At 39.5% G+C, this 27,765-nt stretch overlaps 1 protein-coding gene across 3 annotated transcripts in view; it reads right to left on the reverse strand.

Moving 5' to 3' along the window:
* si:dkeyp-23e4.3 (rho GTPase-activating protein 7) overlaps positions 1-27,765 on the reverse strand; it is a 161,263-nt gene that overhangs the window by 77,718 nt on the left and 55,780 nt on the right. For 2 of the 3 annotated variants that reach the window (XM_062048866.1, XM_062048865.1), the window contains 15 exons: positions 16,225-16,296; positions 16,068-16,149; positions 15,666-15,729; positions 14,834-15,432; positions 14,539-14,737; positions 13,394-13,750; positions 12,984-13,315; positions 12,624-12,800; positions 11,483-11,642; positions 11,220-11,418; positions 9,607-9,820; positions 8,180-8,294; positions 7,859-8,092; positions 3,539-3,768; positions 2,864-3,037 (listed from right to left, as the gene is read on the reverse strand). In XM_062048866.1, the coding sequence (XP_061904850.1) occupies positions 2,864-3,037; positions 3,539-3,768; positions 7,859-8,092; positions 8,180-8,294; positions 9,607-9,820; positions 11,220-11,418; positions 11,483-11,642; positions 12,624-12,800; positions 12,984-13,315; positions 13,394-13,750; positions 14,539-14,737; positions 14,834-15,432; positions 15,666-15,729; positions 16,068-16,149; positions 16,225-16,296 (3,208 nt within the window). Of the gene's footprint in view, positions 1-2,863; positions 3,038-3,538; positions 3,769-7,858; positions 8,093-8,179; positions 8,295-9,606; positions 9,821-11,219; positions 11,419-11,482; positions 11,643-12,623; positions 12,801-12,983; positions 13,316-13,393; positions 13,751-14,538; positions 14,738-14,833; positions 15,433-15,665; positions 15,730-16,067; positions 16,150-16,224; positions 16,297-24,235; positions 24,449-27,765 lie in introns of those variants that run through there. The other variant, XM_062048867.1, reaches the window with a different exon arrangement.

The following is a 27,765-nucleotide window of genomic DNA, read 5'->3' on the forward strand; positions in this document are numbered from 1 at the left end:
CGAGCTCGTAGAGTGAAAATGTCCTGTTGACCTCAATGCGGCAGAGCGGATGTCTATCCCTAAATCACACCATGTCTTAAAAATGAAGTTGCCGTAACATGGCAGACTTGTCGAGAGAGGAAATGAAAGTGAGGAGAAAAGCGCTTCTTCCCCCCCAGGGGAGTTTTTCGCTCTCCTCCTTGCAGCATCGCTCCGGCGATACAGGACTTGGATTTTATCTCTGAAAGCTACTTATGGTAGTCGGAGCAGCTGAACAAGTGCGATGTGAACATGTGGACATTTGTCTTGTCACCTCAAACACTCTTGTTGTCACTATAGTGATTGCTATTTCAACCTCATTGATAAGTGGGATGTGTGCTACCCTTAGGACCATTTAAAGTACCAGTAGAGTGGAAAAACAAATTACCCCTATATTGAAGCTGCTTACATATGATTTATAACACCAAACGACTTCCAAAGTTTGCAAATAAATAGATATGATCAAAATAGTATCAATCTCACAAAGATTCCAAAGACATTTTGAAAAATAATGAGGAAGCCAGTCATGTGACCCATGAGGTCGTGCTAGGAACCAAAGATCCCTTTCCCATCAACAACAATGCTTATCAAGCAGACTTTGTGAGAGCCAACAACGATTACTTTGGGAAAGATTATGTTCCAGGACCTCGGATCCCGGACACAAAGCTCAAACACAGAGGATAAGCAATACGTTTTAGAAAGCCGACTGCTACCTGGCGGATGCAGCTTTATTGTGTCACTAGCATCCGCGGCATTGCTAGGTGCTAAACATACAAACTAACCATTTTAAACCAGAATAAAACAAATACTTACTGTAATATTTCCACTCTTGCTGGGCTGTTGACCGACAGGACGCTACCATAATTTTGTTTAGATGAAGATTCAGTCACAATCCTCATCAAGGGTTAAAAAAAAAGTTGCTGCAACAAGCGCCTTTTTGTGTCTTTCTCGCCACCTCGGGGATGTCAAAGTCGAACAACCTGTCGGCCCACGGCCACATTTGTCTACTACCAGGTGCAAGATGCATGAATCATAATCTAGAACAGGGGTCGCCAACCCGTTGATCGCGAAAATATTAGGGAAAAAAAATATTATACTGACATCAGTGACACCCCCACCCGGAGAATGACCAACATACCCGCAAACAGGCAAGCATTTTAACCCCCGAACACACCCACACGCTCTCTTTAGCCTCAGAGCACAGTCGCTATACCCGCTTGTCTCGCAAGAACCCACTGCATGACGTACCCAAAAAATCATCGAGCTGCAACAATGCATTTAGGCTGACTGTTGCAATGCATCGGACATTTTCTAGCAGCCAACATCAAACAACTCCTCCCTCAACCACAAGTCCTTGACCATCATGGCTCACCTGCGACGGGAAACACACGAGACTGCGTGAACATTGTGCGCAACAACAGATTTTTTGTTGATTTATTGTGAATACAAAACTAAACATTGACTTGTGCAAAGGCAGCGATATGTGATAAAACAAGGCGGCAGCTAAAGAAGGACTTTGTTTATTCCCTCTTTTATTACTCAGGAAAAACCCACCAGGTGAACATGTGATTTTACTAATTTCGGTGCTGACGTAAGAAAACCATGTGACTCGTGTCCCATATATAACCAGAACAAATATACTATGGTACTAAGACTATTGTGGCCATAAACAGTTCATTTTCACAGCAGGGTTTCCCAAAGTGTGACACAAGGGCCATATGTGGCCCATGACTTGATTGTGATTGGCCCTAGGTTAATTACAAAAAACAAAAAAATACCAGCATAAATTGTGAAAACAGCAAAAAACACAATGTTAAAGAGCCAAAATGTTGACCTCAGCCAATAACGACGACACTAAGCTTTGTCTTTAAGTCGCTGGCTGTGTCAACAATAGCAGCGTAAGCTAGCATTAGCTCACTGCTATCAATACAGCGCTAAAATATTCTGTCTGCGTTGGCGCTTATAAAAATACTCATATTTGGTTAATTTTCAGGTCACGACATGTAAATGGAGAATTGTTGGCGCTTTCTGGATGGTTTTTAGAAAGGGTATAATGAGCGCAACAGAGGACCCTCGACCTGTTGACTCAATTCTTAGTCATTTATTTACGCATAAAAAAAGCCTAGCCTATGTGTTCTTATCTTACATAAGGATCGTGAATGATAAACAGCACGTCTTTTTCCAATTTTTCTGTATTTCCGGTATGACTGATCTGATAATATGGTCAGAGTGCAGAAGCGTTCCCATTGTGATGTCAATATACGGAAATTACAGAAGGTGTTCGGAGCGCAATATTAAAAATGTCTGACTGAATTTGTGGCATTTTGTGACATTCTAGATGGTATTTTCACCTACTTTGCGGATTGTAAATACAATTGGATATGGTTTAATGGCTACAATAAAACACAAATAAGCATATAATGTCAACTTGTTTTTCCACTCTGCTAGTATTTTAAAACTGTAAACTAATGAAATGGCCTTGTGATCATTTATTCAAAAAATATAATACTTTCTGATATGGCTTGTCTTCCCTGCAGTTGATTCCAACATGGTTGTTATCTGCAACCACTTTGCTTGATTTTGGCAAAACAAAATTGATACCACACCGGATTTCCTTATATGGACGCTGACTTACACTGTTATGCCGCTATGACACCATAGTAGCCTATTTCCTCTTCAAATGCTGTGTGCTTACACCTGCCCTGAGGCACTTTACTTCATTTTGGTGTCAGAAAGGGGATCTCTAGCAAGGCCTTAGGCTTTAAATCGGATGAGTGCAAGCCATTCACTACTCTTTTAAACAAAAAACCCTCAGGACTCTCAAGATAATGCCCAAGGTACATACCTGGTGTCAGTTCGACACAAGTGCGTCAGCCGGGTCCTCCTTGCTCCCGTGGGTTCAAGTAAGTAGAGGCAGGAGTGTGTGTGGACTCTGACCCCCTCCAGTCGCACCTCGGGGTGGTCCGTGGACACAGAGGACAGATACAGGGGGCCACAGTAAGGGTCTGCCTGCCAGGTCCTAAAGAAATAAAAGCAGTGTGTTCAATTGTTGCTTTTATGTTTTGTATCGAGAAAACACAAAAATGAAAAGTTCTCCTTCACATCCGCATAGTCTAAAATATGTTCTTTTGTCTCTGTGGTGGTCCTAGTTTTAAAAGTGGGTGACTAAATCATTCATGCAAACTTTACATCAAGTGAAAGCGATTCTTCTTTTTCTTATTGCGTTTCTTCCGTCGTTTCCCTGTTCAAATATATGATGTAAAAGGTGCTGAATTCAATGTCTCACTCGGAGGTAACTCAGAGTTCACATGCTCTGACAAAAAGAGAAACACGCACTGGCGAGAGGCTACAAACGCAAAACACACATGCTGTCAAATCTCATCTGACTTGAGGCTCGGATTAAATATTCATCTGCCTCATTCACACACACTCACGCCAAATAATATTCTGGTCTTTAATTCAAACTTGCCCTTTTCAGAGTATTCTTTCAGTAGTCTTAAGGGTTCTTCGGCCATGTTACCTGAGCAGCAGGTGCTCCCGGGGAGGGCAGTAGCCCAGACCGTGGCCCTGGCCCTGGAGGAGGTAGTGATAGACCTCGGCATCATTGGGCAACGTCTGGATTATATTAGTCTGGTGCAAGCCTCCCTCCCACAGCTCCTGTTCCCTAAGCAGCCGGTGAAACAAATCCTCCTGGTGTGCTTCCACCTCCACGGAGCCACGCCACATCCACAGGGGGCAACCATCCTCCATCTGCAGAGAAAGCGCTCTCTCTCTTTAGTTAGCTGAATGTACTAAAAACTAAACTATACTAACTACATACTAAGTGGCTCCAATTAACATTCCTGATCATTTTGGGGATATTTCTCATTTTGTAGTGCATGTAAAATGTAGTAAGAAAGTAAGCACTATCATGTAAAAGGAGCTTAATACATATTCCAAAGTTCAAAATAGAAAATACCGTAAAAATGTAGCAACAAGCTAGCTAAAAGTAAAGTATAGTAGTTCCTTAAATAACATTTAATGTAGAAAATGGATGGTATAGAAATGTATTTAAAGACGCTATCTGTACATAAAATGGCGCCAAAAAGCTAACCGAACATAAATTAGTTACTTAAAGGCCTACTGAAATGAATTTTTTTTATTTAAACGGGGATAGCAGATCTATTCTATGTGTCATACTTGATCATTTCGCGATATTGCCATATTTTTGATGAAAGGATTTAGTATAGAACAACGACGATAAAGATCGCAACTTTTGGTATCTGATAAAAAAAGGCTTGCCCCTACCGGAAGTAGCGTGACGTAGTCAATTGAACATATACGCAAAGTTCCCTATTGTTTACAATGATGGCCGCATGAAGTGAGAGAGATTTGGACCGAGAAAGCGACAATTTCCCCAATAATTTGAGCGACGATGAAAGATTTGTGGGTGAGTAAAGTGCAAGTGAAGGACTAGTGGGGAGTTGAAGCTATTCAGATAGGGAAGATGCTGTGAGAGCCGGGGGTGACCTGATATTCAGCTGGGAATGACTACAACAGTAAATAAACACAAGACATATATATACTCTATTAGCCACAACACAACCAGGCTTATATTTAATATGCCAAAAAATTAATCCTGCATAAAAACACCTACGTGTTTGTTATGCTAGCTCCTAGCTCCTCTGCTAGCTCCTAGCTCCATAGAACGCGCCAATACAATTCAAACACCTGATCAACACACACAATCACTCAGCCCAAAAGACCGTTCACCTAACACAAGGTTCATAAAGCTTATATATTTTTAAAAAGTTACGTATGTGACGCGCAGATACGGTCAAGCTATCAAATGTTTAGCAGCCAAGGCTGCATACTCACGGTACCTGATATTCAGCTGGGAATGACTACAACAGTATATAAACACAAGACATATAAATACTCTATTAGCCACAACACAACCAGGCTTATATTTAATATGCCACAAATTAATCCTGCATAAAAACACCTACGTGTTTGTTATGCTAGCTCAGACCTGGGCATTGTGCGGCCCGCGGGCCGCATCCGGCCCTTTGTACGTCCCTGTCCGGCCCGCGTGAGGCCAATTATAAATTATAAAATAAATTTTAAAAAGCATCTATTTCGAGTGTGCAATACAACGGTGCTGCTTTTGTTTTGAAAAGCGTTATTTGTATTACTTCCGTGTGGACGTATGCTCGTGCGCGCAGCGGCAATCTCAAATTACAAAATAAATTTAAAAAAACATCTTTGTCCTGCGTGCAATACAACTGTGCTGCTTTTATTTTGAAAAGTGTTATATGTGCGTATGTCCTGTGAGGGAAGGCGCACAGCGACAAGTGATGCCCGGTTATCCCCGAGACGCTAAAAAGAGAAAAGTTGATGACGAATGGCGTGTTTTCAACAAGACATGGACTGCCAAGTAAAGGTAAAGCTGTGTGCTTATTTGTGGTACACACGTTGCTGTGTTTAAAGAATATAGTGTAACGACCTGCTGAAGTAGATGTTGTCTTCTTGAGTTGCGTAAATGAGAAGTGAGGAGACGTGCGTGTGGAAGGAACGAGATATGTTGAGCTGTGTTAGTATAGCTTGCTCAATAAAAGTTTAAAAAGAGCGTCAGACTTGATGTGCACTTCTTCTGGACGCTACAATTGGTGTCAGAAGTAAAACTTTGCGCATACTGCACTGTTTGTGTGCTACGTCATCGGGAGGTACGTGCCACGTGAGGACCTCGCTGCAAAGAGAGAGAGAGAGAGAGAGAGAGAGAGAGAGAGAGAGAGAGAGAGAGAGAGAGAGAGAGAGTTTACAGGTGCAGCCACGCTGCTTGCCACGTGGGGAATTCCGCCCTCAATGAAGACTCCCAGGTTTGATGGCAAGGCGAACTGGGAGGCATTTCATCCCACTTCTGACATCAATTGTAGCGTCCAGAAGAAGTGCACACCAAGTCTGATGCACTTTTTAAACTTTTATTGAGCATGCTATACTAACACAGCTCAACTTATCTCGTTCTTTCCAAAAGGAAAACCAATCCTCACTCCTCATTTCCGCAACAGCAACGCTTACTCCTTCTTCGCCAATCACCTTACAGGCGTGCTACGTTCACAACGTTTTCTTATCTGGTTAAATAAAGGTTCTACAACAAAGAGGATGCAGGATAAAGTGACAGAAATTGACATTTTTGTATTGTAATGTACATCAGGAAGTGTTGTGTAAGAAAGTGTTAAAAATAAAACCATCAAAAGCCATCTGCTTTTGTATAAAGATAAGTTAGGTTAAATGAAAATATTATTATTATTATTATCTATCTTACGGTATATCAAAAATAATTTGAGCAAAATTTAATTGAAATATTGTCAGTGTGGCCCTCCAGCAGTGCTCGGGTTGCTCATGCGGCCCCCGGTAAAAATTAATTGCCCACCCCTGTGCTAGCTCCTAGCTCCTCTGCTAGCTCCTAGCTCCATAGAACACGCCAATACAATTCAAACACCTGATCAACACACACAATCACTCAGCCCAAAACACAGTTCACCTAACCCAATGTTCATAAAGCTTATATATTTTTAAAAAGTTACGTACGTGACGCGCACATACGGTCAAGCTATCAAATGTTTAGCAGCCAAGGCTGCATACTCACGGTACCTGGTATTCAGCTGGGAATGACTAAAACAGTAAATAAACACAAGACATATATTTACTCTATTAGCCACAACACAACCAGGCTTATATTTAATATGACACAAATTAATCCTGCATAAAAACACCTACGTCTTTGTTATGCTAACTCCTAGCTCCTATGCTAGCTCCTAGCTCCATAGAACACACCAATACAATTCAAACACCTGATCAACACACACAATCACTCAGCCCAAAAGACCGTTCACCTAACCCAAGGTTCATAAAGCTTATATATTTTTAAAAAGTTACGCAAAAAAAAAGTTGCGCACATACGGTCAAGCGATCAAATGTTTAGAAGCCAAAGCTGCATACTCACGGTAGCACGTCTGCGTCTTTGTCATCCAAATCAAAGTAATCCTGGTAAGAGTCTGTGTTATCCCAGTTCTCTACAGGCGTCTGTGTATCGAAGTCAAAAGTCCTCCTGGTTAGAGTCTCTGTTATCCGAGTTCTTCCATCTTGACTGCATCTTTCGGGAATGTAAACAAAGACGCGCCGGCTGTGTACTGTTGTTGCTGACTTCGTTCGAAAAATACGTCCGTTTCGCACCGACAACTTTCTTCTTTGCTTGCTCAGCTTCTTTCTCCATAATGCAATGAACATAATTGCAACAGATTCACGAACACAGATGTCCAGAATACTGTGGAATTATGAAATGAAAACAGAGCTTTTTTGTATTGGATTCAATGGTGTCCGAATACTTCCGTTTCAACGATTGACGTCACGCGCATACGTCATCATATATAGACGTTTTCAACCGGGAGTTTAGCGGCAAATTTAAAATGTCACTTTATAAGTTAACCCGGCCGTATTGGCATGTGTTATAATGTTAAGATTTCATCATTGATATATAAACTATCAGACTGCGTGGTCGGTAGTAGTGGGTTTCAGTAGGCCTTTAAACTAGCTAAATGCATAAAAATACCTAGCTAAAATGCTAGCTAAAAGCTAACGGTTCATTAAGCTGTGGTGTTTTTTCATATTATTCATTGTTTTGTGTTATTATAACTTCTTATGTAAATAACTTTTAACATTTCAACTTCCTACAACATCTCACAAGCTTTTATAATTGTATAATTTTCATAAGGGCGCTAACGCTGTGTGCCAATATGTAATTACCTTAAAGAACGTTGCTTTATTTTGGCAAGGGATATTAATCAACTATCTTATTCACCTTTTTGAGAGCCAGCGTCACCGCCTCTGGGGCAGTTTGGTTCTCCCAGCCTCGGCTCTTCTCCCTGGCTTCCTTCAGAAGCTGCTGGGTGCTCATCTGGAGCTTCCTTCTCCGTTCCTCCAGCTCGTCCTCACAACTACCAGAACCAGGGGACTGCGATCCTGCAACCTCACTTAAAAGGTCCTCCGCCTGGCCTGCAGAGCTCAAGTTCTGAGAGGGCCAAAATTCTGGAATCTATTTGGTATGAAATTCAGAGGAATGTTCTTACAGAGTCCTGACTTTGTAAAGTATGATTTTGCATGTGAAGCAGGTTCCTTGTACCTCAAAAAGTCTTTGGGCCTCTGTGATCATGTCAGCGAGGCCCTGGGTGGCGGCCAAGTTCTCGCTTAGATCACGCTGGTCTGGGAGCCCATGACTGTACTTCCTGTGACTAGTTCTGCAACAAAAATTTTTTTTACTTTTTTAAAAAGTTGATACATATACTGTACATACACATACAAACATATATACATAAATATATATATATATACACACACACACACACACACACACGCACACACGCACACACGCACGCACGCACACGCACGTATATACATATACCTACAAACTGTCATCGAGAGAATGCCAAGAGTGCAAAAAAGTAATCAGAAAAAATGTGGCTATTTTGAAGAAACTAGAATATAAAACATGTTTTTGGTTATTCACCTTTTTTTGTTAAGTAAATAACTCCACGTGTTCATTCATAGTTTTGATACCTTCAGTGACAATCTACAATGTAAATAGTCATGAAAATAAAGAAAACGCATTAAATGAGAAGGTGTGTCCAAACTTTTGGCCTGTACTGTATATATATATATATATATATATATATATATATATATATATATATATATATATACACATATACATACCGTATATATATATATATATATATACACATACATATATATTGTACATAATATATATATACATGTATATATATATACACACACACACATATACGGTACATACATATGTAGTAAACCTAATATTTTTCTACCTCATACAATTAGAAGTTTATACTCGCTAAACTGTGACATTGATTCTCACTACAGCGTTTTACTTCCTAAAATGACAAAATATTGTAATATTATGACTTAATGAAAAAAGGCCTTTTTCTCCTAAATAAAATGACAACTTTATTCACAGAGAATATTAGTGTGATAAAATTCACACCATCATTAAAAGTGTGTGTGAATGAGACATATAATGTACAACACTTCCAGGTATAGTAAAGCGCTATAAAAAACCAGACCATTTACCATTTGTGTTATGTCTTCATTGGTGTACAAATATGACTTTACTCTCACGTTACATCTTTTTCTCTTAAAATTAACAAGTTTTCTTGTACTTTTACAACTTTTTAAATAGACTAAATGTAATGATAACTTTTTTTCCTTGTATATTGTAACAATTTTTCTGTACAGATAGAGGAATTCTAAATGACCTAGTCATGCTTTTTTGTTCTGGAATACACCACAATAATATTTGGTTTTAAATATATCGTCGAAGTCCTAAGAAAAGCAGATTGTTTTACTTTTAAATAGCAAATAAATAACAACAAAATTATGAAATATAACATCAAAAAGGACTCCGTAAGAAGTTATATTTCAGACTTCTTGACAGTTATGGCCACAACCTACATTTCTACCTCCATATAAATGAATTGGTTTCTGCACAGTGTTCTTTTTACTACAGCCTCTGCTCACCTGGCTGCACTTTTGTCTCTCTTCAGTGCGTTGAGGTGGAATAGCGACGGCGCCAGGCACACGGCGATGTTTGTGGGGGTCATCTGGTTCTCCTCCACGCAGGCCACTACGTCGCGCAGGAAGGAGAGCAGTGTTCGCAGCGCTTCACGATTCTCATCTGGCAGCAGCAAGATGGCTGCCTGGGCTGCGACCAGCTGTTGATCTTTGGGAAAATCTGGAGGCAAAAGCAGGAGCAGACAGCTCAGGTTTTATAAGTATGTAGTTCAATGCATTTTTTACTGCTTACAAAGTAGAAGACTCGTACACTTCTCCAAGGTTAAATTCAAGCACATCTGAAGCCCTTTCAAATCACTATCAAAGCTTTGCCAGCATCTTAGAGCTCGGGCAAAATTTCTAACACTAACTTTATTGAATTTAAAGAGACAGCATTTTGTCGAATACCTCAAAGTTAAATTTGATTTAAAAAATGACTAGCTTCTAGAAGAGTGGTTCTCAAACTTTTTTCACCAAGTACCACCTCAGAAAAAACTTGACTCTCCAAGTACCACCATAATGACCAACATTAAAATACAGTTGCGCAGTAGGCCTAAGTATTCATTAAAATCAAGGCAGAGGTTTAATTTATAAGTATATTTAATATTTTGGCCACTGAAACATTACACACACTTTAAACAGTAACACTGTGTTTAAATATAGGAAAATTAAACACTGTCTTTAATCAAGTGATTCTTTGGTGTACCAATAGCTGTGGTGTATCACAGTTTAAGAATCACTGGTCTAGAAAATAAACACTCATGGAAAAAAAAATATTGACAGTATGAAGTTGGCATTGCGAAAATGAAGCAGATAAATATTGTGAATAAAGTCCTATTATTAGAAGAAAATCAATTTATATTAGGAAAACAATTTTTTTAACATTGTACTTCAAAAATAAAGAATAAAATGTGTTTTTTAAGTTGTAATAGTACAAATGAAGTTGTACTGTGACACAAAAAATACATAAGAAGAAATAATAAGAAAAAAGTCATATTGACTTAAGAAAATGTTAATTTGAAATAGTAAATCATGAGAATACATTGTAATTTCAATTAGTTAAAAAATGTTTGTAAAACACAGGCATACGTTTAACAGTCAAAAATTATAATTTTATACTCATAGTTCTTGTATTAAACTGTTTCTAACATGCATAAAGTTAGAGTACCGGTATGTTACATCACATATTTGCAGTTGCTTATTAAAACATGTTTGAAAATATGTGTCAAATTAAAATGTTCTCCTTGTTGTATCCTCACTTTCGCCATGAAAAATTCAGATTTCTTTCTGATGTTGCTGATCTGGTCTATGTTGTCGTGAGAGGGTAAATTAATGGCAAACAATTGTTACAGGAACACAATAACTTTAAGTGACAGAGGTCTTAGAAGTGATCCGTGAGGGACATCACACATAAGAAATATTGTAAATCCATCATTCTATAGTTGATTGACCTTTTTTTTAATATGCGGTTTAAATTGTTACATTTTTTCCCTTTGATGTAATGATTTTATTTGAGATGTTCAAGCGCACGTCATAACCAGTGAAAGTTGGATGGTGGGTGGATAAAGTGTCACACTCACATTGATAAATGTGGAGGAAGGACTCGCACAGCTTGAAAGTGAAGATGGGCTCAGGCAGGTCTCGGAAGTATTGCTTCACCATGTCGGCTACGTCGAAAGCAGACTGTCCGTCATAGGAAACACCATGGGGGCTGGATTCCAGCATCTCGCGGAGGTACTGGATCCGAGACTTCAACCCCGACTTCCGGAAAAGACCCACCTGAAATCAGAGTTTGTTTAGTTTCTGCTTATGCTCACTTCACATCCGTTTTCGGGAGGGTCACCTGGTCCAAACACTCTGTCTTCAGGTACACAAGCGCCCTGAGGATGCTGGGAGGGAGGGGTTCTCCTGTCTGCTGCACATTGACAAGCAGGGGAACACCAAAAACCCGCCGCCCTTTCGCCTGTGTCGCCTTGGTCTTCCTCAGCGATTTCGGAACGGTCCTGTGGGCCACACAGATGTTAATGAGATTTTTTTAGGAAGCCATCAAAAAGCTTGGACCGGTGCAGAGGAAACTGTTTAAGTACTCAACATGGCTGCATCAGTTTTCTTTGAAGAAAGAGCCAATTCAACATTTTTTGTCTCTGGTGTGTGTTGCCTGGAAATACATGCATGGCACCAGGAAATGATGGAAAACCCTCAAAGAAAAGACTTTGGGACATTTCAGTAATTTTTTTTTAGTGATCACTAATGAATCTCTTGCTCGACGCGTCATCCTGTTTCACACAAGCTTTCCAACTCTTTTTTTTTTTATCCCACCAGCATTTCCTGTAAATCCTCTCGGAAGTGAAGTGGCACAAGGGCCTCGATCCAGCCTCATCAGTCCAAAATCAGCTGTATTCCTAATTATTTATTTTTAGCCTCTCTGGCTTCAACAAAGTGAGAAGTAATTTTCTCAACAGCCCACATGTTCCTTGTATAGAAACCTTCTAAAGTGCATATTTAGGTCAACAAGCATATCTAATCACTCGCTCTTCAAACTGGATTAAAAATCCTGTTAGAACGACATGAAAACTCAAAAGCCCCGACTCAAAATGAGGATGAAAAAAAGACCTGCCAAGAAAACTTTGAAGCTTTAGGGGTGCAAGAGGGCTATTTTTTTAACTTATACTTACTATCCAAGGTATACAAGGAAAGATTTTTCAAAAGTTACTCTTTTTTGTAAAATATGTCGCTACTTACAGTATTTTTACTGCTGGGGCAAAGTTGCACCTGAGGCATGAATAATTGATAAATATTCAAAATAGGCTGCCTAAAATATTTACCCTTTGCCCACCCAACTGCTGTTTTCTTTCTTCACGCAGCTGTACAAGCGCAAATACCAAAACAATTATGTTTTCTTTCAGATCAAACTAACTCAATTTAATCTTTGCTCTTTTTTGTTTACAAGGAAAATATCACTTTAATCTACTTGCTGGTCTTACCAGTTCCAGCCTTGCTTGCTGGTCGGGGAGTATTTGTCCATCAGGGCGGTAAGTTTGAGCAAGGCGAGCTTCTGCAGCAGTAGAAACTGGGTGACAGACTGGTTCTCCACCCCTGGACTAGCTGGCAGGGTCAGCAGGCTTTGCTCACTCGACCAGTGCAGCTGCTGGCTCACTCTGCTAAAAAAAAAAAAAGTCACAAAGAGAATTAAAAAAGTGAAGTTACTTCTTTTCCACTTCAATAAATTTGAGGGAGTAATTATGTGATGTTGTTTTGGTTGGAAACACAGTGCAAAAGGGCTCAACAGTTAACAATTTAATGTTAAAAAATGGTTAATTACAAAACATTTTGGGTTTTCACACCTGCTCTTGTCTGGCGTTGATCTGGTCTTTGACTCGTCTCCGCTCTCAGATATCTTCTCACAGCTCTCCTCCTCTTCCTCTGAATTCTGCACCACCAGGTGGATGCAAGTAGGTGAGGAAGGGCAAGGGGAGGCGGCCGAAGAGCAATGGGCGAGTGAATCGTGGGAGCAGGAAGAAGTAGAAGAAGAGGAGGCACAGGTGGAATCTTGCTGAGAGTCATCTTCAGATAGATTTTCAGTCCAGGTAGAGACGAGTTTCTGCAGGTTGTTGATCCTTTCTAAAACTGTGTCCAGAGCGGAAAAAACATCCTCGCCTACTAACAGTTGAGTTACCTGCGACAATGGAAATTTCGGTAGTGAGTACATTTGTTTTTATGGCAACTCGGCAACTGTCCTCTGTGGTGTACCTACATCCAACTCATCCCCCAGTCGCTCTGCCTCACTAACACTTCCACCGCTACCACCTTCACTTTCAGACAGTTGGTGGTCACCTGGAACGTTGTCATAGATACTCAGCCGTATGCCGGCATCGTTGGGACAAGGCGACGAGGTGGCATGCGACGCCATGCCTCGACGGCAACTGCCACGGTTACTCTGGTAACCGTGGAAACTGCCAGTTCTCCAGTTGACAGAGGTTTGCTCAATGATGGGGGACATAAGGCCATGTTTGTGTGCGAGGGAAGTAGGGAATGTCCCCGGTTTATGTCCTTGGGGGATGTGGAAAAGGAGGCCCTCGTGGCTGATGTTGTTGTTGATCTGGTCCTTGTCCTGACGGGGTAAATTGATGGCTTATGAGTGTCATAGAAGCACAATACATTTAAATCAGTGTTTCTTAAGCGTAACCCCCAAAAAATATGTCTCAGCTGTGCTCTGGTTGGGCCGCAGCGGTACTCAGTTTTAATACACTTTTCCACAACTTGTGGCAGTAATGACAGTCGAAAACAAACAGAAGAAGTCCGGAGCTAAAGTCATATAGAAGTTCTTTGAGCGCAAAAATTCTGACTAAAGTGGTGAAGCTGTATTTTTGTTTTCACTTTAATTTAATTGACACCTTTAGTTAAGAAATGTATTCATCATTAATTTACTTTATTTTAGCACAACATAATTGAATGTCATTTTTTTAATCAATTATTTACTATTTTTTTCTTTTGCAGAATACTAGTACCGGTACTTATTTTTCTTATCAGCCTGACCTAAGTATGAGGTTTATGTGTTAAATAAATAATAGTCTTTGTGATTAACACATGGCTAATATCATTTAACAAGGTTATAAACGGTTAGTAGGTTAGATATAATTATTGAATATGATTACAATTAAGTGTAAGATTACTAATTCAGTTATAAGTTTATACATCTTTCTGCACCTTCTTCATTCATGATTTATTTTAATAGTATGTTGATGTTTTTTTTGTTTCACCTTTAATGAATGAAAAATAAACAAAAGTAAAAGTAGTGGAAAAGGTTAAGAACCCATTAAATGATAGAGGACTGAGAAGTGATCCTTGAGGAACACCACACATAAGAAATAATGTAAATCCATTCTATAATCGACTGACCTTTGTTTCTGTTCGGTTCTGGTGGTTGTTGCATGTCATTCCCTTGCCAATTTCGGAACCACTGTTAGAGCGTTTGCAGTTACTCCGGACACGTGTGACTGGGCTTGGAGTGCTGACCACGCTACTGCTCTCTGACTGGCTGTTACTGCTGCTGCTGCTGCTCATAGCGTGAGGTGAGGATGGTGATGATGACGCTTGGCTGGGTAACATAATCACAAAAAACATGTGATGGAAAACAGTTGTTTCATTCCAAAAAGCAGATTGGTGGAAATAATGCCAGATAATGAATCCTCACCTTGATGGACCTCTTTCCATCCTCCCGTCCCCTGCAGTTTCTCGGACAACCAGCTGAGCCAGACTCCCATTGTCCCTCGGAACAGACAGGAGGCCTGTTGTTCCTCTTAACCGCAGTTTCTCCATCTTCCTTAGCAGACTGGTCCCCTTTTTCCGAGGCGGTTTCTCTGTGACGCAGGCCTCAGTTTCCAGACTCATGGTGGATGATCCTCCACCACTTACACCCCCCGGTGAAGGGGGTCCGCTGAATGAGATGTCCAGCGATGGAGTCTTGTTTGAAGAGGAGCAGCGTGAGGAGCTTCTGCTGGTCCCCTGATCATCCGTGTTGCTTTGGTTAACAGCATTGTCTCTGTGACGCTTACGGCGCCTGTTTTGGCTTTCACTTTCAGTGCTACTGGAACTGTGGATGGAGCAGACATCATGATGGTCTCGGACATCCCGGTTGTCACAAAGAGACATTTCCTGTGGAAGGCTGGAGCTGTCAGACAAGCGGAGGAAGTCTGTGGAAGAGTTGATGCGCCGCCATTGTCGCATTGCCCTGTCGTAGGTCCACTTAGGGCTGATTGCGCAGAAATCTTCGTCAATGAAGTCTTCATTCAACTGGAAGAGGGCCCAGTAATATTTACACATGTATTTATAAACAGTCAAGAAACAAAGCTGTTCTCTTTTCAACCTTTCTCCTCAAAAGAGGAGCAATCATCTGACTCATCTGTCAAAATTAAATAAAGCTTAAATAGTATATTTCATGGTTTTGTGCTCCCCACGGCTGCAGCATCACAGATATGAGCACCCCGCTGCGTCTGAGTTACACGGTATTCCCTCTCAACACTCACTTGATGTTTTGGTTTGGGCAGGTCCAGCCTCAATTCCACACTTTTATTCAAAGTGATTAATCGCCTGGAAAAAGAAAGAAATCATACACATTGAAAATAATTGTGAGTGCCGCATAGTGACTTTCTAGTACTGTGGTTGAAAAATGCTGTGACATCCAGTGAGAACAGAACTTTTTATTCAGACAGCTAAAGCCACCAAATCTCAGGAAAGCCAAGAGGAAAAACTAGAGCAGCTTGCAAAGTGTTTCAAGGACTTCAAAAGTAGCATTAGGGTACTTTTGCATGGTGTGTAATTATGAAATACAGCCAGCGGAATAAGCACTGGCGTGTGGGCATTGTGTCTCGACAGACTACAGCAAAAACTCCTAACTGTAATCACCATGCTGGCCATGAGCGTGTTACCTGCAGAGAGAATCCAGAGCATCCTTATCCAGGAAATGGTGATCCCTCTTGGCAAACTCAATGTCGATGGGGAACCTGCTGTCTGATTCGTGAACAAGACAGATGTGTATTAAAGACTTAGGTTTTTTTGTGTTGTGGCACAAGCTTCCTTATCTACCTTTGAATAACTGTGCATACTGAGGGAAGCCGGCTGCTCGCAGCCATTCGCAGGCCTCCTTGGCTTCGATCTCTGCAAGAGCAGGAAAAACAACATTTGACTTCCATTACAAACACTTCATGCTCTGGCTGCTTTAATAATACAAATATTTGAACTTCATCAGCAGTCTATTTATGAGCTTGGATTCAATTTGCATTTGATAAGACCAAGGGGGGCGCATGCAGGCAATTAATTATATGTGACAATTTTAATTACAGCTAAGTAGCTGAGATTGGGGATGGCGGATTTAGGTGGGTACGATACAAAGGAACACCTAAAGAAAAACATTTGTATTTACTCAAATAGTGACCTCCGCTCAAATACATGTTCAGAATAAACAAATGCAAGACCTCTCAATCAGATGCCTCAAGTGTCTGAAATTACGTAATTTACTTTGACTAATATCACAAGAGGTCATGGTAGAGGTTTATAATGCAAGTAGCCTCCAGAGGACAATTGGCATCTGTAAAAATTCAGTTTACAATGGTGTTTAACTAGGAAGTGCCAGTGTATGCATCACAAAGCATTATGCTGTGAAATCGGTTAACTTTTTTAACATAAACTGTACCCAAAAAATAGTATAAATATACATATAAGCACAAAAACTAAAACAAGCCAAGAATGGTGGATGAAGCTAATTAATTAAAAACCTCACTGGCTAAACAAACTGTGTGCTATTTTTGTGGCGTATAGCGATGGAGATGAGACAGGTGAGATTGAAACGGGGATTATGTGTACTTGCCCAGCAGCGGTCGCACATATCTAGGTAAATCCAGGGATATGTGGATATTCAGGTGTTAGAATCTCGATCTTTGCAAGCCACCTTTTTTCCCCAATATACCACAAACAGCCTGACTGTTTTACAACCTTCAGGGTCACACATTTGCTCTTCAGCGAGGAATAGATATTGTGCAGTGGCGCTTTAAGGTTATTTGAATGTACAATCAAAATCCATATGCAAAACTAGCAAACAATCCTTGGTACTTTAATCTTTAATCATAAATTAAATTAAATCAAAAAACTTTTTGGTTCATTTTCAAGATGGACTACTGTTCAAAACAAAATAACAGGTTATATTTTGTCAGTCCACCTCAAAGCTAAGGCAAATACAAAATGGCGGGCTAAACCTGTAATCATTCTATCCCTCCAACCATATGTCGTGCAGCTCCATGGCACTGGCAAGGCGGGGTCTTGCTAATCACACATCCAAATCTTTTATCAGAGTGTACCAAACCACAACTTCCTTTGACAAACAGTCATTTGGAAAAGGAAGAGGCCTTTACCGACTGCGCTAATAGCAAAACGGGAGCTACCCGGCAGATACCATCGCTAACGTAAACACAGAGTGGAGTCGGCAGGCGAGTGAACAAGAAGGCTGGCTTGAAAGTTCATTGTTGTTTCTGACAGGTGTGGAGTGTTTTCTTCCTTGCCGGGCTTATAGTATATCCCAGCGCTAATTAGGTCATATGAATTAGCGTCATTTTTCAAGCGCTTTTCTCGGTAAACGCCTTGCCTTGCTTTTTCTATTTCTGTCCATTTCCATTTCTCGCTTACATAACCTGCTGTCCACTGAGATTTAGTGCCACATTCCGACAGTTTGGATTTGATTTTCCTATCAGTGACACATCCTTTTGCTGTGATGTCCTTCAGTCAGCGCCGAGTTAACTTGCATTAGCACAGACCAGGAAGTCGTTCAGATTTGTCCCCAGAAAACATTTCTCTGAACAAAATCTTTGAAACGGCCAAAGTCTTCATGTTGGTGCTTTCTGAAAAAAAATTTATTAGAAAAAGGATCAAGGAGACAAATCTTTGGATTATCTTTAGAGCGCAGGACCATACATTTATTATGAGATGTGGAACAAACCAAGACAAGAGAACTTTGTTGGACAAATTACTGAACTGTACACAGTCAAATACACCCTCTGACCTCATCTTAATTAACTCAGAGACAACATAATTACATTCTGCATAAAGTAGGACAAAAAACATTTTACTTGTCAAATGAAACAAAAACTTATTAACCTCATGACAGCATTCTTTTTTTCCACAATTCTATCACATTGCATTAATTTAAGGTGCTTAGCTGATGCCCTTGATTGATTGATACTTTTATTAGTAGGTTGCACAGTGAAGTACATATTCCGTACAATTGACCACTAAATGGTAACACCCGAATACGTTTTTCAACTTGTTTAAGTCGGGGTCCACTTAAATTGATTCATGATACAGATATATACTATCATCATATTACAGTCATCACACAAGATAATCATCAGGGTATATACATTGAATTATTTACATTATTTACAATCCGGGGTGTGGAGGGGGGGTAGGTTTGGTTGTTATCATCAGTCATCAACAATTCAGAACAGAGAAATGGATATTGAAACAGTGTAGGTCTGACTTGGTAGGATATGTACAGCAAAAAGCGGACATAGAGAGAGGGAGAGAGATCAGAGGGCATAAGAAAAAGTATCTACACTTGATTGTTTACATTTGATTATTAACAATCCGGGGAGGGTGTTAGTTTAGGGTTGAAGTTGCCTGGAGGTGTACTTTTATTGCGGTTTTGAAGGAGGATAGAGATGCCCTTTCTTTTATACCTGTTGGGAGCGCATTCCACATTGATGTGGCATAGAAAGAGAATGAGTTAAGACCTATACACTTAAACCTTCACCAGTTTATTTGGATAAAATTAGCAAGCAAAAAGTGTTTTTGATTACATTTATAGTACAAATTCCATCTTCTTTAAAATGTGATGAAATTATGATTTTAATGTAATAACATGTCTTGATAGGGAGCTTAGCTAACTAGGAATGCTACCGCTATGTAGCCTACCTGACAGCTCTTAAAGGGGTCTTGTTAAGATTTTTTTTCTACATTTAAAACACCTTATTATGGTTTACATAACACAATGTTGGTCTTTGGTCAATACATTGCATAGATTATGTTTTACAGACCATCTTCAAGCCACTTTCTGACTGTCTCTTCAGAATTAGCCATTTTCTGTTTTATTTACATGGCTCCACTTCGACAGCGTCTTCTCCCCACCATCCTTGTTAATAGTTTTTAGCGTTTCCATAGCGAGGCTCCTGACAGATTAAGTTTGAACTATACGCTACTTTGTATTAGAAATGACAACAGTGAAGGATGCATGTGCATGTTCGAGCCAGTCTGCCGCACACCAAGAGGATAGCGAAAAAGAAGAAGTTTATTGACTACAGTGTCGGACTACAATGGCGGACACACACAAAGCACTTTGGGTAAATGTCTACCATATATGGATAATCTGCTGACGTCACCAATGGCAAAAACAGCACCAATGGTGCAAATTCCGAACGACTTGTTTCCCAGAAGTCTAAAGTAAGGCAAGATCGTTTCATAAATAGCTCAGCAATACCTTCATTGTTTGATTAAAAATGTTCAGAACAAGTGCAGATCTGATATACAAAACAGCAGGTACCAATAGGTATGAAAAGTTGGTTTTGCCAACTAGGGCACCTTCAAAAAGAAATCATGGTAAATATTCCTCAGATATGAAAAATATTTAAATTGAGATTTTTTTATGTTCCTTTTTCCATGATTAATTCTCTCATTTTGAAACATGAGCATTTTATTAATTAAAAAAACAAATACTATTGTAGTGTATTTTTAAACTAGATTTATTTGATGTATTCTTTGTCATACAACTGTAATTATAGAAAAAACACAATATTCAAATGTTGCACACAAGTACAAACAAACAAATTGTCTGGGGCGATTTGTGTTGTTTCCTCAGGTTATGCTGCACACACATGCATGCATGCACAGATGGTAGGTAGAGTTGGATTATGATCTAATGCCAGCCTTCTGTTGCCATGCGTTGTTAACAACACACATTCAAAACGACTGAAAGTGGTAATACGGCCCCACTAAATCCACCGCCTCCACCAAATAGTTTGTACTTCTGCGCTGTGCTTTAATGAGTTGGGATCAACTCTCCCGAGTTACACCGTGAAGCAACCCAGAGCGACAACTGGGGAATATTTACAAACAAACAAACAGATTGTGACGCGACTCAGCGGTTTGGGTTAATTCCCTTTTGCGTCTCCAGCACGACTGCAGTGGCTTTACGTAAACGTGATCAAGAAGCCCAGCGACTCACAGTGACAGGAGTACAGCGCAGAGTGTCAAAATGTCAGCATGGATAAATCACTGACACAAAAAGGTTGTGAAAATGTCTTTAGTACAATGCAATATAAATGTTTACAGTGAACCCTCCATAGTCTAACACCCATGACGTTGAATAACTTTCATAACTTTTATCAGTTTTCATGAACAATGGGCCTCTAAAGTAGCACAGAACTCGCAAGTTGTCAGCCAATGTAGTACAAGATGTGTTTTGATTTTACCTATGACTTTTGTAGTGATGCTAAAAAGTAAAAAAGCGATAACTGCAGAACAGGAAATGGAGCTTATGGCGACCCATTAAAGTGGCACATCCCGTCTATCTCTGCTTAGTATAATAAACGGAAATATACTTACTGTACCTAAATATCAACCACATTCACACATTTATTTTTACTGAGCAGATGTTACCAGAAATTGTATTTAATATGTAAGCATAATAGCTCACGTTGCTTCCAACAATACCTATAAAACGCCAGCAGGTGACAGTATTGCACGTATGTCTATGCATACTCAATCTTTACAGACTATAAACTACACAGTGGTTAAATGTAGGGCTGTAGCTAGCGATTACTTTAGTAATTGAGTAATCCATCAATTGGTTTGTCTGATTAATCTAGTAAATCGGATAAAACGCACTTTATAGCATCAACGCGTATTACAGTATATACCGTATTTTTCGGACAATAAGGCGCACCGCTTATGAGTGGGTCTATTCAGGTCTATTTTCGTACAAAAGGTGCACCGGATTATAAGGTGCATGAAAGGGGGTGATGATGTTTTTCTCTCCATTTAAAACACTGGTCTACATAACAAGTAATGGTGGTTCTTTGGTCAAAATGTTGCATACATTATGTTTTATAGACTATCTTCAAGCTGCTTTTTGACCGTTTCTTCAAGATGTTTTGTAGGCGGTCTTATTTACGTGCCTCCACTTCGACAGCATCTTCTCCCCGTTATCTTCATTGTACTGGTAGTTCTTAGCGCTTCCATCGCGAGTCTATTGACAGATATAAATCAGAACTGTACTCTACGTTATATTAGAAATAGCAACAACAGAGGATGAATGTCCCACAACAAGAAAATAGAGAAAAAGAAGGATCTTATTGACTACGGCATCGGACTACAAAGGCGGACACGGCTAATTTTCAGGACTTATGGAGATCCCAGATACACATCAGCACATACCAATAGGTAAGAACAGTTGGTTTTGCATAATTTTGGAAACAAAACACCAGACAATTAGTCTCCTAATTGTTGTTAATAACGGCGTTATTATTGGCGTTATTTTTTTTATTAACAAGTAATCTAGTTGATTACTGTACCCATCATTGTAACGCCGTTGCCGTTACTGAGAATGTGAAGTGGCTCGTTACTACAATTTGGTTGAATGAAGCGCAAGGTGTCAGGTTTCGACCACACATCAGCTCCATGCAGAGAAGGGGTGGGGATAAACCGGAGCCAAGGAAATTCAAAGGTAGCTTTCTTGAACTGCAAGTACTGAGACTACGGTTCGCTCATTGAGATTAAAGACAAGAATGTTTATGTAACATGCACGCAATGCCCAGGAAAAAAACCTTTATCCACATCTGCCTCAAGCAACTCGAATCGCACCTCACACCAGCAAATGCCAACATGACACTTGTTGCTGCTGCTAATCTAAACCCAAGCCGAAATGCAGCCATTTATAAAAATCAGATTAATCACATTTTGGAATTTTGATTAATCATGATTAATCGCAGGTGATTACTCACTTGCATAATCAAAATTAGCTTGGGAAAAGACTGTCATCCAAAAACGTTTTTAAACATTTCACTTAAATGCATGTCATTTATTTGCTCAAAATTTGGTAAAGTTTTTTTCTCAAGTTCTTTCAGGCTGTATTTTGGTATACAGGTGCAGAGACTTGCACTACTTAAAGGCCAAATGTTCTTTTGTGTGTTTTTACATTAGTTTACATTTTTGGTACGGTATTGGGTTTTGTACTTTCAATATTTAATGTTGTACCTTTATGGAATATTTATTTTTTATATCTTTTTATTTCTATGCATATCACATGGCACACTGCACTCTATTGAGTTAAGATACATGCCAAATGTTCTAAAATACTGTATATTGTGTTTTTATTCTTCAATCAGTTAACAAACATCTTTGACATTAAAAATGTTATCTAACGTAATAGCGTTTAAAACAAAGAAAGGAAACATAACGTCACAGTTACTTTGCTGAGTAACTATGACAATGAGGTAACTGAGTTACTAACTCAATTACTTTTTGAGACAAGTAAGGTAAGATGACCAACACTGCTCCAAATAGGTGCCATTTTCGGGGCCTATTACACAAACCATGTTACCTGTATGTTGAAGCACAGTACGCTGACTACGGTAGGCGTAATGCGCCGACAATCCATCAAGCGGTGTGGCTTTGTAGCTAGCCAAAGTCGTACTAAAAAATGTTGACAGATTTTTGAGTGCCGTATCTAATGTTCGATATTCTCAAAAATATCAAAGTTTTGAGCATCTCTGGTGGTTTCACAGTATTTTTTATATAATATACGTTTGTATAATGATGATAATAAACTTGAGTCAGTGTTGGTATGAAGAAGTTTTCAATGGTACCTCGTTTTTTGTACCCATTTTCGGCAAAGTTTTGTCTCGGTTTTTCCGTATATCATCTGGGTTATCGTACGTCCGAACATTTTGCATTTCCTTCTGCTAAAATCGAGTGCCCAAACAAATAATCTCACGCATCGCTTTTTTTTTTAATTGAGTGCGAATGAAGAAAAACCCCCACAAAGGACAAAGGAAGTTGCAAGTCACAGCACTTTGATAAAGAAGGTGAGAAACATTATTGAATTTAAGAAAAAACTGACTACGTCCGTGTGACTCTCACCGTCTTCACCAACAAGTCTTCAATAAAAGGTAAAAGTGATGGTAACTGTTCATTTATCCATTTCAGTCTCTACTTAAAAGCAGTTTTGCAATTTTGTGCATATAGAACTATAATTATCCTCTATAAAATTTGGTTTGTGTTAGTATTTTTGGGTGCCAGGGAAGCATCAACTCTGGACAAGGAGGTTTTGAAAATTAAATGAATTAATTATTAATGTGAAGATATTACACTAACAACTATTTGCTTTGTCACTTTTACCTAAACATTTTTTTTTTTACTTTTTTTCAAATAGTTTAGCATATACTGATGTACATTGCATTGGTTTTAGCATTTTAAATGTACCAAATGTGGTCCCCCTGCATTCTTTAATTTCTCTGTACGCGGCCCTTGGTGAAAAAAAATTGGACACCTCTGTGCTATCTTATCCCCCACAACCAAAACTAGTCAATTAGGAGGCATCGTTGCGGATTATGCAGCGTAAAGCATTTGCGACAGTGTATTATGCAAAATATTACGGGATATTAACTAGCTTTAACATGTGATCATCAGAGCACAACGAAGTCCTTTATACAAACAGCCCACATGCATTCTTTTGCGGAGAAAAGGCTTTTTGTTGTTCAATGCTTCCTGGCCCACATAGGCTTCAAACAATAAAAAACTTGATCACTTTTTTTCCAAAATAATTCCCTCACTTTTATCAATTTGCAAAGACATTTTTTCAGCTTCACTTTTATGAAGTTTAGAATGAAAAGTTTCACAGAGGACATTTATATTAGCGAAAAAGCACCATCAGGCTCTGATTAATTACAGCTCATTGTGCTAATTAAACATCAATCACCTGCTTATCTTCATGAATGCTATTAAACAACAGCTGTCATCAGAGACCAAGACATCACAGTCGACAGATACTCACTTGTGATCAACATGCTTGAAGCCCGTTAGCAAACTTCCATTTGGACAAGAGACAGACTGAGACAAATACACCAAAAATACAGTTGTACAGTTAATTCCAAAGTCCAAAAAAAAATATATCCTGAGCTAGAGCTGTGCTGTAAAGTCTCGATGTGCTGGCTGTGTTGGGCATCATGTTAATAAAGTCATTGTTGGACATTTCCCCTCCCTGCCACTCCTCTTCTTCCTCTGGTCAGGACCAGGCCAACTACACAGCAAGTAGAGGGAGGGCAGTGTCCTAAAAATAACTTTAGGGGAAAAACTCTTGACATGTGAGTATGAGTGGAGAACTTAGTTAATATTTCTGGGATTTTTATGAGACATTGTGGCGCGGTTGAAAGTCGGGTCAACTCTCAGCAATATTTGGAGGCGCCATCCAATTTTGAGCTACAGCTGAATGTGTTTCAGGACGCTGGTCTATATTCGATTTGTTCAGATTTGTTCAGATCATAAGTAATTTTAATAGAAATATTATGATCTATGGTGGAACTGCCATCTAAAAAGTAATGACTCAACCTAACAAGAAAATTGAGGCAACCCTCTCCATTAGTCTTTTTACATTGTATCAACTGATCACATGTGACCTACATAGGTCCTTCAAGTGTACAGGCAATGTTTTGAGTGACATATTAATGTTGACAGTCATACACATGAAAAATAAGTATTGCAATAGTGAATATTTATACATAAAAAAACAAAAAAACAGTCTTAGCTTCAATGAGTGTAGTGCGACGGTACCTATCTGAGAAGACCCTAAGCATCGTACGTTTTAACATTCTTACTTGTCACATCAGTATAACAAGTACTTTAAACGCAGTAAATAAATTAAAACAATAAAATATGAATGGTGTTGATGGAATAATATAATTTTGTTTATTCTTGTGTCACAAAAAGCCAATGAAAACGCAGAGCTAGTGACTATGATGGTTACTGAACTGATCAATGAAAACAAAAGCAGCAATAAGAATTCAAATTCTTGTGAGACTTACATAAAGTGTTGGCGTGATTCCCAACTGCACGACCTTACGTTGTAAAGTTTGCTTCACAAAGCTAATTTCAAAAAGCTTGAATAGAAACATTTAGAGACTAAAAAGGTCAATTGAAAAACATTGTGTCGTCACAAGCATTCCCAGCAGGATTCCCACATTAGCTAAAACACAATCATTCCTACCCTTTTGACTCTTCACCGTCTCGGATTGTCCAATTACAAATAGAGACAACGGGCAAATTACCATCGACAAAAAAAAGAGGCACTCTGACTAAATGAAAAGGCCATTGACAGAACACAAGGAGTATAAAATCCTTTACTGTGCTTGCACAGTTTGTAGTTCTTCAAGGTTTCAACTCCACTCGGTCCAAGGTATTCCATTAAGTGCTAATGGCTTTCCATTTAGCGTGTAGGTGTTTGTATATGGGATTTCAAAATGCGAATAAACACCTTTAGGAAGTTAAGAACGGTCCCTGTAAATCGCTACATTAATTACCAAGTGGAGGAGCAAAGACTTTTAACGGCTAATGAACTTTTTCATAGTTTGTTGGGGGAGAAGTCCTCTGCAGCAGTGCCTCAAAATGTAACCAATATTTTCAGACAAAAAACATGCTTCACCAGTTTGTCATGGGCTCCACCATGACAAAAAATACTCTCTCTTTCTGTAGATCTGTGTTGAAAGGTTACACAGGACTGCATTTCCTTTTCCTGAGCCTTACAGGCGTCAGAAGGGGAAGAATCCAACAATACTCCCAACGGATGGGAGTCTGTGTGCATGCTAGTGTGTTTCAGGGAGGCAGCTACGCTATATGGAGGTTGCTTGTTGGGTTTATCACCGCAAACTCTGCAATTCTGCTTTGGCATGTGGGCTCTGGGGTGTGTTCCAGTTTACTTTTTTGTGTAAACGTGTGTTTGCTCGTAGGCTAATCTGAATCCTGCCTCAGAGGCATTGGGTTTAGGTATTTCCGATGCAGCTCAAACAGGAAGTGTCCTTCCCTCTCGAAATGCGCCTCACCCTTGAACAGCGCTTCATTCTTCATAAGAAACTAATCCGATTTTTCCCTGCACATCTTCAATGCGTTCTGAAAATAACCAAATCAGTGTTGTTCTAATTGCTTAACATTACTGAGGGCTTACAACTTACATCCAGTATTAGTATCTACTATCTACAGCAGTGGTCCCCAACCACCGGGCCGCGGCCCGTGGATCGATTGGTACCGGGCCGCACAAGAAATAAAAAATAAAAAAAATGTTTTTTTTTAATTATTTTTATTTTTATTAAATCAACATAAAAAACACAAGATACACTTACAATTAGTGCACCAACCTATAAAACCTCCCTCCCCCATTTACACTCATTCGCACAAAAGGGTTGTTTCTTTCTGTTATTAATATTTCTGGTTCCTACATTATATATCGATATAGATCAATACAGTCTGCAGGGATACAGTCTGCAGGGATACAGTCGGTAAGCACACATGATTGTATTGTTTTATGACAACAAAAAAATACCATACACCCCCCCGGTCCATGGGACAAATTTTCAAGTCCACAGTTACAAAAAGGTTGGGGACCATTGATCTACAGGATTGACCGTGAAGCACCATTATAACGATAAGCATGCACTTATAGTTGAATCATTTACTGAAGATTCGTGTGACATTTATTTATGAATTCTGCAGCCGTACAGAGTAACAATATTTTTACAGTTAAACAAAAACCCAAAAAGCCAAGCGTTTTGCTTTTTCTTAGTGACAGTTTATAATATTTAGAGTTGAGTTTTTTTCATTTACAATACTGCAGAGGAGTCACACTTATAATATGACAATGTTAAAACATCCATCCATCCATCCATTTTCTACCGCTTGTCCCGTTCGGGGTCGCTGGAGCCTATCTCAGCTGCATTCGGGCGGAAGGCGGCGTACACCCTGGACAAGTCGCCACCTCATCGCAGGGCCAACACAGATAGACAGACAACATTCACACTCACATTCTCACACTAGGGTCAATTTAGTGTTGCCAATAACATGTAATTCATAAACTTTGATGCAATTTAATCATTCCTTCGTTTTCACTTCCTGATATGCTACACTTCATTCACATCAAAGAGTGAATCGTTTTATTTTACTTTTACTATACCGTTAGCTTCCATCGAGAGGAGCCAGCTGAGGTAGTTCGGGCATCTGGTCGGGATGCCCCCCAAACGTCTCTCTGGGGAGATGTTCAGGGCACGCCCGACTGGGAGGAGGCCAAGGGAAAGACCCAGAACACGTTGGGGGACCTAAGTCTCCCAGCTGGCCTAGGAACGCCTCGGGATCCCACCTCAGATAAGCGGAAGAAGATGGATGGATGGATATACGGTTAAGTTCTTTTTACACTTTAAGTTGTTACTTAAACATTGCCAGTACTGTTAACGAATGTCGATAGGATTCTTGAGGGAAAATAGTTTCATATTTCCTTCAAATTGGAGGTCATTTTAGGTTTCCACTTTATTTAAATGGGAG

Source organism: Entelurus aequoreus, linkage group LG05 (assembly GCF_033978785.1).
Source record: "Entelurus aequoreus isolate RoL-2023_Sb linkage group LG05, RoL_Eaeq_v1.1, whole genome shotgun sequence".
NCBI classification, from domain to species: domain Eukaryota; kingdom Metazoa; phylum Chordata; class Actinopteri; order Syngnathiformes; family Syngnathidae; genus Entelurus; species Entelurus aequoreus.